This window comes from Ursus arctos, unplaced genomic scaffold, assembly GCF_023065955.2.
Source record: "Ursus arctos isolate Adak ecotype North America unplaced genomic scaffold, UrsArc2.0 scaffold_1, whole genome shotgun sequence".
Taxonomy (NCBI): domain Eukaryota; kingdom Metazoa; phylum Chordata; class Mammalia; order Carnivora; family Ursidae; genus Ursus; species Ursus arctos.
Window position 1 is genome coordinate 102,158,920 of NW_026622763.1, and position 12,518 is coordinate 102,171,437.

Consider the following 12,518-nt stretch of genomic DNA (forward strand, 5'->3'; position numbering starts at 1 on the left):
CATCTGAAGATTCACGGGACAGGCCGACCACTCATGGCGCCTTCAACGCCAGCATCCTGTGTCCAATCCTGAAAGTGGTTCGACCCTTCCTTCATGACTTAGCATTGATTCAGCACAGCCGGGGCAATGCCTGGCACATTCAGCTCTGCAAATACAACTCCTTTACAAGGAGGTAGTAGACAAAACTTGGAAAACAAACACTCAGCCTTGGAAGAGAGGGAATAGAGAGGAGGGATGGGTGAATTCTGGAAGGATGGATCCTCTCCATTCATCGCCCAATGAGCCAACACATGTGGATCGTTCATGATGCCTTGAGCAGGGGCCTAAGATTGAGACCCAAGTTTAGCATGATATTTTTTGGGCCACTTCTGCAGTTCAGCATACCATGCTCTTGTTAAAGTCTCCACAAAGTCTCTGGGAACGATGAAAAATCTTACAACCCGACTCTGATCCTTGCTCTGGCCTCTACTCAGTGTGCATTTCTTCTAATACTGCCATGCCTTTTCACCACTGGGGCCTAGTGCCTGCTGTTTCCTCCACCCGGAACACCCAACCCAAAGGCCTCTTCCTAGAAAACTCTACTCCTTCTACCTTAAAGAGTGGAATGAGCAGAGTTTGGCTGCTTTTCCTGAGAAAGTCTGCCCTCTTCTGTGTGCCTCTACTATGAATAGAAGTGGTATTATAATTTACCCGTTCAAGGGGCCCCTGGATGGCTCAGTCAGTTAAGCATCCTACTCTTAAGATCTGGCTCAGGTCCTGATAGGTGTGGAGCCTGCTTACGATTCTCTCTCTCTCTCCCTTTCCTGATGCCCCTCCCCTATTCTCAGACATTTTTGGTGAGAGTGCAGAAATTGTCCCAGCTTTTTGGAGAGCAGTTTGGGGCTAGCTGTGTATGCTTCCTATCATTTACTTCTGGGATTCTGCCCCTGGGATTTTATCCCTTAGAGGCACTCATGCAAATAAACATAGACATGTAGACAGGGATTTTATACACATTAATAGAGAAAAATTGGAAACAACCAAAGTTTCCATTATCAGGGAATTGAGCCCCTGGTGGCACACCCGCCCGTTTGCACACCCCGCAGCTATGGGAGAATGAGGTGTGGCTGCACTCATGTGTGGACAGATGTCCAAAACGGAGGAAGCAGAACATTATGTTTGAAACCCAATTTTGTTAAATACTAAATACAACCCGGATAATTACATACCAAAGTATTAGTAATAGCTATGACTGAGGGACCTCTTTTTTATGTTTTTGAAATGTTTTATAATGTGCGTGCATGATTTTTATAAGGAGGAGAAAAGATTAAAAGAATAACAACGAAATGTTTTGAACTTGTTGTATGTCTGCCTCCTCAACACAGACTCAAAGGCAGAGTGGGTGTGTTATCTTTGTAATTACAGAGCCTGGCACATAATGGCCCTCAATAAATGTTTGCATGAATGACAAATGGAGGGAATCATCACTCAGATTTGGGAGAGGGCCATAAAGGAGCTGACATTTGCGACAGATGTTCAGAGATGAATGGGGATTCACCTTGTAATCAAGGAAGGGAGGGCGTTCCTGCCGTGGGAACAGCAAGCACAAAGGCTCCGAGGCACAGAGGGTAAAGAACATTTGGAGGCTGGTCCCCGTCTGCACCAGATGCAGTTGCATAGGGATCTCTGGTCTTCCCTAAAGGTCAGGCCTCCCCAGCCTGCTAACCACCAGAATTATCTGCAGACCAGCTTCTCAGCAACACCCTCCCCCCCCCCCCCCCGCCCCCGGCCTACTTCGGGTTTTCCAGGGTAAGGCCCAGGAAACGTGGAGCTGAATCAGCTCTGCAGCCTTGCTCAGGAAACGTGGCTGCAGGTGCCGGGGACCCTCAGACGGCCTCCACCTGACCAGCGCTGGACACTGGGGATGGACTCGCCTGCAGAGAAGCTGGAGTCGGGGAGGCTTCCACAGATGTCTGGAGAATTATGGGTCTGTCGAGGGTAGTGACAGCGGGGCTGGGGAGGGTCCCCAACTAAGGAGCACTCTCAACATTTATGACCGCTTGCTTGGAGGTGGATAGTAAAAAGTGCCATTAGGACTAGGCTTGTGGAGCTCTGTAGAGGTTTTAACGATCAAGACAGGAATGCCCCCCCACACCATGGGAATGGTTTGAGGAAGGGGATGGTATACCCTTTCATTTGAAGGGCACAATGGGGGTGCCTGGCTGGCTCAGTCAAAAGAGCATGTGACTTTTGATTTGAGGGTCATGGGTTCGAGCCCCACGTTGGGTATAGAGATTGCTTAAATAAATTTTTAAAAAATGAAGGGCGCAGTGTTAGTTGCAAATAGTTTCATTCGTGTCCTGCGGGACAGAACTTGGTCATACGTGGCTGCATGGGAGAATACAAAATGCCCTGCCTCCTAGGGATCTGTGTGCCTGGCTGTAATTCTGCTGTTGGGAAGGATGGGGATGCTAGATATGGAGGGTCATGGAATCATCTCTTCCACACATGTCTGTTGCTGAACTGAGCACTGGCAAGAGCTGGAATACCATTACCCTGACTGGGCTTTCTTCTGGAGCCCAGGGAAGGGTCAGTCTCCCCAGATGCTCAGGCCATGTCTCGGAGGACAAGAGAAGGGAGGAAATGAATGCCTCATGGACGCCCGACTACACAGACCATGGGAGCCGTCTTCACAAGATACACGTAGCACCTTGAGAATGAGAGGAGAGTGACTATGGTAGGACACAGTGGTGACCGGACTGTGGGGAAGAAAGTGAGCGGAGATACAAGGAAGCCCTGGAGAAAAATGCCATTTTGGAGGACAGGAGCACTTTCCAGAAGAGTTGAAGTCAGATGAGGCCAGAGTAGAGGTCTTGGGTCTGACAAGTGGGTCAGTGGAGATTTTTGAGAGACCAGGTTCCCTGTGGAGGGCAGATGGCAGTAGGGTAAGAGGTGGGTGGGAACTGGGAACAGCCCGACTTTTCTGTATAGACGACTGGCAGAGGAGGCCTGGACAAAGTTGGAATGGTAGCTTGGGATCAGAGAAGAACTTTTGGGTGTTTGTTTGTTTGTTTGTTTTTAACCTAGAGTAGACCGATGTTGGTATGTTTTTAGAGCCCAGGGAAGTGGTCTACAGAGAAGGAAACATGAAGACGCAGAGTGGGGTGATTGGCAAGACAGGACTCACAGACCATAGATTCAAGGAGAGAGATAGACTTTTTTTATTTTAAGATTTTATTTATTTATTTGCCAGAGAGAGAGAGAGAGAACACAAGCAGAGGGAGAGCAGCAGGCAGAGGGAGAAACAGACTCCCCTCTGAGCAAGGAGCTCGATGTGGGACTCAATCCCAGGACCCCAGGATCATGACCTGAGCTGTACGATCATGATGCTTCACCAGCTGAGCCACCCACGTGTCCCTTTGCTGAATTTGATAATAGTTTTCAAATACTGGAAGAATATTCTCTGAATTTCGTTGAAGCTATTCATAATATAAAGGCTATAGACACTACACATCTTTCAGCTTAATCTGCATTTTTAACATTTCCCATCACTTTCTTATGAAAAGATTGCCAACGAAACAATAAATCCAGCCCTGCGTTGTAGCATTTTGTTGGGTTCCAAGGTGTAAATACTCCCACCGGGGCTGCTTTCAAGCTTCAACAGGATGTTGCTGAACGTGAATTTGGGAAGAGTCACGGCGCGTTACTGTGTGGGATTCCCACCTGAGAGATAGAACAGAAGCAGACAACCTCCAAAACAGAGTAAAAGGTAGCAAGATAATCAAGAAGCAATGACTTTATAATATTTATTACTTTTGTTTCTAATATAATTTAATCATAGACTTACATAATTTAACTTTAAATATTTAAATTCCTGAAAACCAAACAAAGAAAAAAATAAGGTGAGGAGGAGAGGCGTCAGGGCTAGACAAAGGGATCTGGGGTCCAGACTTTCAGCCTGAGTCTGGGGACAGAGTTTGAAGAGAGTCAGCATGAACCGGGCTCTACTCTAGGCAATTAAATCTGTCTTCTAGGGACTCCGATGTAGGGAGCTGGAGGAGAGCTGGTTGGAACAGAGCAGGGCCTCACGTGCCTGAGAAATACCTGGGAAATTTGGAAAACATAATTTCCTAGTCCCTACCCCTAGGGGTTCTGATTCGGAAAAAGTAAAAGCGTAAGACTTTGTGGTTAATATTTTCAGAGGTATCCTGTGTTCAGACTTGGACCCTTGTGCAGTGCAGGGAGAATGCAGGAAGGGATGTTACCATTTTTCATTGAGGTGTGAGAATCTGCATTGTGCTACCAAGGATGTAATGGATTGAAAACCAGAACGGACAGGATAAAGAGCATTTTCGGATATGGTAAATCTCAGCCGCCTTGGCAGAGAAGTGAATGAGTGAACCAGAGAATACACAAGGAGACACCCAAACGTGGAAGCTTATGATGGAGAAAAGATGATGGACCTGGGAACATGGTAGTTAAAAACAGTGAGAGGTCAAGGCGCCTGGCTGGCTCAGTCGGTAGAATGTGGAACTCTAGATTTTAGGGATTGAGCCCCATGTTGGACTTGGAGTCTACCTAAAATTAAAAAAAACAATGACAGTGAGAGGTTAGGACACATTGATTTAAAATCATTAAACACTCAATGAAAGGGAATGCTTTTTTATAAATTTGAGGTAATAAGTAGACAATGTGATGAATTGTAAAGACATTTAGGTTAACTCCCCCTTAACCAGTTAAGTGCTGGGGAATTTAGGGATTAATTCTGCAATGTTACACATTGTTTTCAATATCACAAACTAGTTCAAACATTGAAAAAGATTATATCACATTCATTCTCTAAAGCCATCATGATTCTCATAACATCAGATAAAAACACATCAGAAAAAAATATTAATGTAATGAATATAGCTGTGGGAATCTTAAAACATTTGAAGTTTATATTAAGACTGCAGGGATAATTTTAAAAAATCTCATAGATACCAAATACGAAAAAACGTGATCCTGTCAGTGAGCCATCTCGAAACATTTGGTAAGTTTAATACTCCTATTCATAGTAAGACATTTAAAAATATGAAAAGAGGGGCACCTGGATGGAGTCCAGTAAGCATTTGACTCTGAATCTCAGCTCAGGTCTTGATCTCAGGGTCATGAGTTCAAGCCCCATGTCGGGCTCCATCCATGCTGGGCATGGAGCCTACTTAAAAATAAATAAATAGGGGTGCTGGGATGGCTCATTTGGTGGAACATCCTACTCTTGATTTCAGCTGAGGTCATGACCTCAGGGTCGTGGGATGGGCCTTCGTTGGGCTCTCTGCTGGGGGGTGGAGGGTGAGAAGTCTGCTTCCCCTCTCCCTCTGCCCCTCCTCCCCACTCACGCATGGGCACGCTTCCACTCTCTCTCTCTCAAATAAATAAATCTTAAAAAAAAAATATGAAAAGAATGTGCTTAGTCAACATAATGGAAGAATACTTTCCTCATTAATATCAAGGCATTCTCTAAGCAGTAATATTAAATAATGTAGTGCAGGTGCAGGAATAAAATCAGTTAGTGGAACAGGATAGTAAACAGTAAAAACAGACCCTCTTCATGTGGGAATTTAGTACACGAAAAAGATAATTTTCAGGGGCGCCTGGGTGGCTCAGTCGTTAAGCGTTTGCCTTCAGCTCAGGTCATGATCCCAGGGTCCTGGGATCGAGCCCCACATCGGGCTCCCTGCTCTCCTGGGAGCCTGCTTCTTCCTCTCCCACTCCCCCTCCTTGTGTTCCCTCTCTTGCTGGCTGTCTCTCTCTCTCTGTCAAATAAATAAAAATCTTTAAAAAAAAAAGAAAAAGAAAAAAAGGTAATTTTCAAATCGGTGGCAAAATAATGGGCTATTCAATAAAAGGGCGTTGAGAAAATTGGCTCTCCACTTAGGAAAATGAAGTAAAATCCTTCTATTATATATATTCCTTCAGTAACATACAGTGTAGGTGACTTTAAGAGCTGAATGGGAAAATAAAACCAGAAAAAATATGAGAGGAAAATGGGTTTAGAGCCCTGGGATATAAAAGACCTTAAACATGACATAAGAGAGAAAAGCCATGGGGCGCCTGGCTGGCTCAACTAGTTGATAGAGCATGTGACTGACTCTTGTTCTTGGGGTCGTGAGTTCAAGCCCCACCTTGCATGTGGAGCCTACTTAGAGGGAGAGAGAGACAAAAGCCAGAATGGAAGTGGTTGAAGATTTTGATTACATCGAAATTTAAATATTCCCATGGCCTCAGATACCTGGGGTATTAAGCAAAAGACTAAGTAACTGAAAATATGTAACAAGGGACTAAGTCTAAATTTGTAAAGAGTGGCGAAATGGGAAGCCCCAGGGAAATGGGTAATTCAGCAAAAAGGAAATAAAAGAAGGTGCCAGGGCCTTTTTTCCCTATCAGATTGGCAAACAGGAAAAAGGTGCCTGATAAACGTTGGAGAGGCTGTGGGGAAAGGACTACTCAACATTCCGTGATGGTGGGGGTGTAAATCGGAACAGCTACTTTGGAGAGCAATTTGGCAATCTTTACTAAAATAACGTGCACACCCAGTGGGTTTGGGAATTTTACCAAATTGATGAGACACTGAGATGGGGGGAAAAAGGGATCGGTTCCGGAATAGAGGGTTTTAAGATGGATGTAGCTGATAACAGTATTATTATGGACAAACTAGGTTTGAAGAATTGGCACCAAATCCCCTTCACAACATTCCCCAAAACACGTAATATTCAGAAGTCAATTCAGAATGATTGATATGTTGTAAAGGTATCAGTTTGCCACCGGCAGTTTGATGCAGTTGCCGTCAGAATCCTAGCAGGGAGTTCATTTGGTTTTGGTTTGGGTTTTCTCCCCCTGGAACAAAACAATATTATTGTGAAATTAAAGGTTGACATAGAAGTGGGTAAGAGGCAGGATATTAAACCGTGTCCCGGAGAAGAAGTGAAGTGGAAAGATCAGCCTTAGCAGGTAGGACCAGGTATAGCACGGTGGCAAATAAGGTGATGGCATCCTCACCATTGGATTAAGCAAACTTCTTCTTTTTTTTTTTTTTAAGATTTTATTTATTTATTTATTTGACAGAGATAGAGATAGCCAGCGAGAGAGGGAACACAAGCAGGGGGAGTGGGAGAGGAAGAAGCAGGCTCACAGTGGAGGAGCCTGATGTGGGGCTCGATCCCATAACGCGGGATCACGCCCTGAGCCGAAGGCAGACGCTTAACCACTGTGCCACCCAGGCACCCCTGGATTAAGCAAACTTCTGAAGAGTATTTGCTCTGGGGGGTGAGAGGGTCCTGCCGTGCAGAGGGACCGGGTTCCCATGGCACACGGCCCCAGCCCACTGAGTTACGTTTGATGGGCTGCTCCATCTCCAAGTTGCTCCTCTCCTCCTTCAGTCTGTTGGTTTGTTTTTGCTGTTTCTCTGCAGGTCCAAGCTTTGTCCTGTGCCAGTAAGTTTGAGGCTGAGCTAAAAGCCGAGCAAGATGAGCGGAAGCGGGAGGAAGAGAAGAGGAGGCTCCGCCAAGCAGCCTTCCGGGAGCTCAAGGCTGCGTTCAGCACATAGTCAGGCAACCTTGACCTCCATCCACACAGTGCCTCACAGATGCCCCCACGAGAGCTGGCTGGGCATCCTCACCCCTGCCACTCCTGTACCCCCCCACCAGCCTCCACACCCACCACCCAATGCAAACTTCTCAGCCTCGTGGGGTGGCAGGGGAGGCTCTCGTCCCTGTGTGGGAGCCCCTCCCCACAGTCCTGGGATGAGCTAACTGCCCCACTTGCTTCTCTTTCCTGCCCTCCTTGCTCTGTAGCCAGATGTGCCTCTACTTGGCAATTTGTACTTTTTCCATGTCCCTTTGCCCTTCCTATCAAAGAGTGTTAATTTGTGCAGATACTTCTTTCTTTGATGGTCCTCAGAGGAGAGAGTCCCTGGAGGGCTCTGATGTTAATGTTGCCCTGGTTTTCTTGGGTATTTCTCTGCCCCTCTCCTCTGTGGGTCCCCCTCCCCTTTGTTTCTTATCCAACCTCCCTGTTTTCATTCTGAGCCTGATTCTGCCAGTTACTTTTGCATCTTCTGTCTTTTGATGATGGTGAGGTTGAAGGCAAGCCAGGCTGGACCACTGCCTGTCCCCTCTTCAACCGGGGGAGTGGTATGAGGCCGAGATGACAAAATAGTAGAAAAATAGAAAATTCTGTTCCTTCCTATCACCTGTCTCCCATCCTCTCAGCATTCTTCACGGACCCACCCTCTTCAATCCCCCTCCCTTCATGTCTTCTGACTGCAGCCTTTCCTCCTACTCTTAAATACTATGCTACTTACCTGTAAGAATAAGAGAAGAATCAGAAGTGATACTAATGTGTAGAAGAATCCCTGTTAATTCTGACTATGCAAATTCTATTCCAGCAGACCCCTACATTCCCAAGTGACAAATCCAGAGCTTTTCAAAATCCCCCAAGTCATGACTGTCCTCATCTGGCCAGTTTCCAACTTTTTCTCCCAAGATGTTGAGGGGAAGCTGTTCTTACCCCCGGTGCACATTTTTATATGTCGTGCATTCTTGGGATTGCTCGCAAATGCCAGGGGTTTGCTGTATTTAAAAAAAAAATACTTCCTAGCATCATATTTATTACTTCTCTTTTGTAACTGCTGTCTTTACAACAGGAAAACATCTGCATTTCTACTTCACAGCTGTCTCTTTTTAAATAAACTGTGCAAATGGACTTTGCCATCACTTCCGTGTGCTTCTAGTCTTTTTTGATTTGGGGGAAGAGAGGAGAGTGTTTTTTGCAGGGGCCACATCCAGCCCAGGCTCCTCTTTGACACCAACTTCCAGAAGTAGAGTTAGGAGTGGTTACTGGAGGTCAGCTTTCCTCAGGGGCATTCTGCGGACTGAGGTGGTTTGTCAGCCGCTCTTCCCCTTCCCGTCACTGAGGATTCTCTGAGCCACAGGTAGGATCTGCAGCTTAATTTCTCTTGCTTCTTAGACCCCTTGAAACTCTGATGAGGGCCAATGACTCCTCCCTTCTTCCCATTGAGATTCTGGGGCATTTGGGGACCTGAGTACTGACCTCTCTCCTAAGAGAACACCAATAGCTCCTCAGGGAGGATCGTTTTGGTTTTTGGACAAAAGCAAGACCTATGATTTTTGGGTATCATTTTTTTCCAGGTGTGGTCACCCTCCAGCCTCCCCACCCAAGGAAGTGGACATGAAAAAGGGATGAGACAGTCTGAGCATACAATCCAGGAAGTGTGCTTCCTTGGCATTTTCTCAAACAAGCTGAGAACCTCTGTCTACACAAAAACCCGCCCATGAGTGTTTATAGCAGCTATTTCTTACTTTTCAAAACTTGGGAGCAGCCAAGATGGTTTTCAGGAGGTGAATGGATAAGCTGGTACATCTATACAATAGAATATTAATTCAGCCATGAAAAGAAATACTAGCAATGAAAAAAACTGAGCTGTCAAGTCACAAAACGACAGCAGAAACTTTCCAGTCTGGAAAGGTTGCACACGGTATGATTCCAGCTATGACATCTGGAAAAGACAGAACTACAAAACCCATGAAGTAAAAAGTCAGGTGTTGAGAGGGAAAGAGGGCAGGATGAATAGGTGGAGCATGGGGGATTTTTAGTGGTCCTGTAGTGATTCTACAGAGGTCATTATACATTTGCCAAAACGCACAACACTAAAGAGTATCCCCAAATGTAAACTGCGGACTTCATTTAATAATGAGGTATTGATATGGGCACATCAGTTGTAACAAACACAGCACACAAATGCCAGATGTTAGTAATAAGGGAAGGGGGCGGGAGAGGGAGAGAGGTATGGAAAGTGTATTTTCTTCCCAAGTTTTTCTGCAAATCTGAAACTGCTAGGGGCACCTGGGTGACTCATTCAGTTGAGTGGCTGCCTTCAGCTCAGGTCATGATCTCAGGGTCCTGGGATTGAGCCCTGGTTTGGGCTCTCTGCTCAGAGGGGAGTCTGCTTCTTCCTCTGCCCCTCCCCCCCAACTCATTCTATCAAATAAGTAAAATCTTCAAAAAAAAAAAAAAAATAAAACTGCTCTAAAAAAATAAAGTCAATGAATAAAAGAAAATAAGCAATGGAGACAACAGTGTAATTACTTCAAACATCACTTGCCTCTCTGGACAGCGAGGCCCATGCAAGAGCTAAAAACTCATGAATGCAAATGATGGAAAATGTAACACAGAAGGGCTGAAGACAAAAAGGACAAATAATTGGGTCAGGTAACTGGAGACCAGGGATAAGACTTCTTTGCCCCTCCTTGATCAGAGTCCTCTAGATGTTCCCTTCATGCCCCTCACCCACAGCTCCCATCCTCCCCCTCCATGGGCGTGGACTTCATTGGTTCTTTCTGGGTCTCGGCAATGGCCTCCTGACTGCCTTCCCTGCCCTCATTTCGCCCGGATGTCCACCCTGTAGTTAGGATAACCTTGGTTCCTAACATCTCCCCTTCAATTTTTGCCTCCCCTGCTTTCGGGATCCAGTCCCAGCTCACCTGTCCTGTCCCATCACTTGCCCCTCCTCCCTCCCCTCTCTCCTGCCAAACCACGTTCCAGGTACACATGATACCTAGTGGGTTCCTAGAAAGTGGGGCTCCTGAGGGTTATGCATGACTGTTTCCTCCACCTGGCTCTCCCTCCCTCCCTTCCGCTGGCAAAGGACTCAACGTTGATGACTCAGCTAAGAGATTATCTTCAGGAAGCTTTCCTGATGCCCCCAGGGTAGGCGAAGTGCCCCTTCTTGGGGTTTCTGTTTCATTTTTCTCTCTAGTGTAATCTTTAAGGCATTATGCAATACCCTTCTCTTCACTTCTGTTTCTCTTTGGACAATGAATTTGAAGGGCAGGAACTCTGCCTTACCCACTGCAGTAGGCCTAGCATGCTGCCCAGCCCGCGACAGGCTCCCCCGCCTGTTTGTTTCACAAGGACAAAGTGGGTTTGTTGCAGCAGAGATGGGTAAGAGAGGACCTCTATCACTGACTCAGGGATCTTCTAAGCACCCGGATGTGGGAGCCTGGCCTGAGGGAACAGCTCTGAAAGCGAGGAGAGTGGAGATGGTGGGGACATCCTTTCTCACTGGAAAAGTGATGAGTCTACCCCCCAAAGGCCCTCCTTTGACTGAGCAATATAGGGAAATCAACAAACCTCTGCCTCTGCCCTGGGGCTGTGTGATGTAATGGGATTTGGAGTCAGACGGAAGCTAGTAGCTTGGCTTCTTTGATCCTTAGTCTTCATCTGTAAAACAAAGATGATGGTCATCTACTTGCCAATTCCAAGCCTGGGACTTGTTAGCGCCCAGGACATAGTTGGTTTCCTCTCTATCTTCCACCTTGTGCGACTGCAATTCTGTTTCCTCCTGAGCCCTGGGTCCCCAAAGTTAGAGGCAAAGGATCCCAGGCCGCAGTGCCCCAGGTCTGGCTGCTGCCTTGGCCCCAAGCACAAGTGCCTTCTTTCTCACTTCTCTGTTCTTTGGAGGCTCCTGACCCCACCAGCCCAGGGAGATTCCTGCTGCTGTGCCTGCTCACCTGCCACGCCCCTGGCAGCTGCCACTTGCTGAGTCCTCCCTGCTGGATCATGTGACCTGACACCTGTGGCCTTGCCCCTGCTCAGATTTCTCCTTGCAGACCCTATCTGCCCACCAGGCCAGATTCTGGCCACATCCCTGCCCACAGGGCTGACTTATAGGAACAGTGGTTCCATAGCTATCCCCAGGGTCCTGGGCTGGTGGGAGGTCCTGGGGGGCAACTTAGGGTTCCACAACTTAGGGAAGTGCTGAGGATAGACCTTATCAGGCGTCAGTTCCCCTCCCCCGCGTCCTTTCTGAAACCAATCACTTTCAGTACTCTGCCACATGGTATTGGTGGAAGTGCACACTGCTCTTGCCATTTTGAAGGGCAATTTGGTAGACTTAAAATGGAAAATTGTAGGGACACCTGGGTGACTCAGTCAGTTAAGCGTCTGCCTTTGGCTCAGGTCATGGCGCCATGGGCCATGGTCCTGGGATCGGGCCCCACATTGGGCTCTCTGCTCAGTTGGGAACCTGCTTCTCTCTCTCTCTTCTCTCTCCCTCTACTGCTCCCCCTGCGTGTGCTCTCTTGCTCTCTGGGTCAAATAAATAAATAAAATCTTAAAAAAAAATGTGGAGGATGCCGGGGCGTATTGTTTCTTGGAAAAAGGTTAGGGGCAGAGCGACATACATAGTAATTCTTAGGTGTTTTGTTTTGTTTGTTTTACATGAGAGATATAAAACCATGGCTCTGCTCGTGCAGACTAAGGTGCACGAGGTCGGAGATCGAGTGGATTTTGGGCAGCCATCATCTTCTCAGCACTTGGTGGTGCTGAGAATGGAGAAGCACATCATACCTGTCTACGCATACAACGTCTTTGGGGAAGCCATACCGGAAGCTGTCAACAGTGGGTTACTTCAGTGGGGGAGGTCCTGAGGGTCCTGGGTAGGTCTTGAGGGGATTTAAATTTTTTCCTTTATATGTTTT

The 12,518-nt window shown here is 46.8% G+C and overlaps 1 protein-coding gene across 2 annotated transcripts in view; it reads left to right on the plus strand.

Moving 5' to 3' along the window:
- The window catches only part of EFHD1 (EF-hand domain family member D1), a 40,201-nt gene extending 31,469 nt beyond the window's left edge, over positions 1-8,732 (plus strand). For both annotated transcript variants that reach the window (XM_026491691.4, XM_057305634.1), the window contains exon 4: positions 7,430-8,732. In XM_026491691.4, the coding sequence (XP_026347476.1) occupies positions 7,430-7,564 (135 nt within the window). In that variant the 3' untranslated portion in view covers positions 7,565-8,732. The remainder of the gene's footprint in view (positions 1-7,429) is intronic.
- Positions 8,733-12,518: the final 3,786 nt, after the last annotated feature.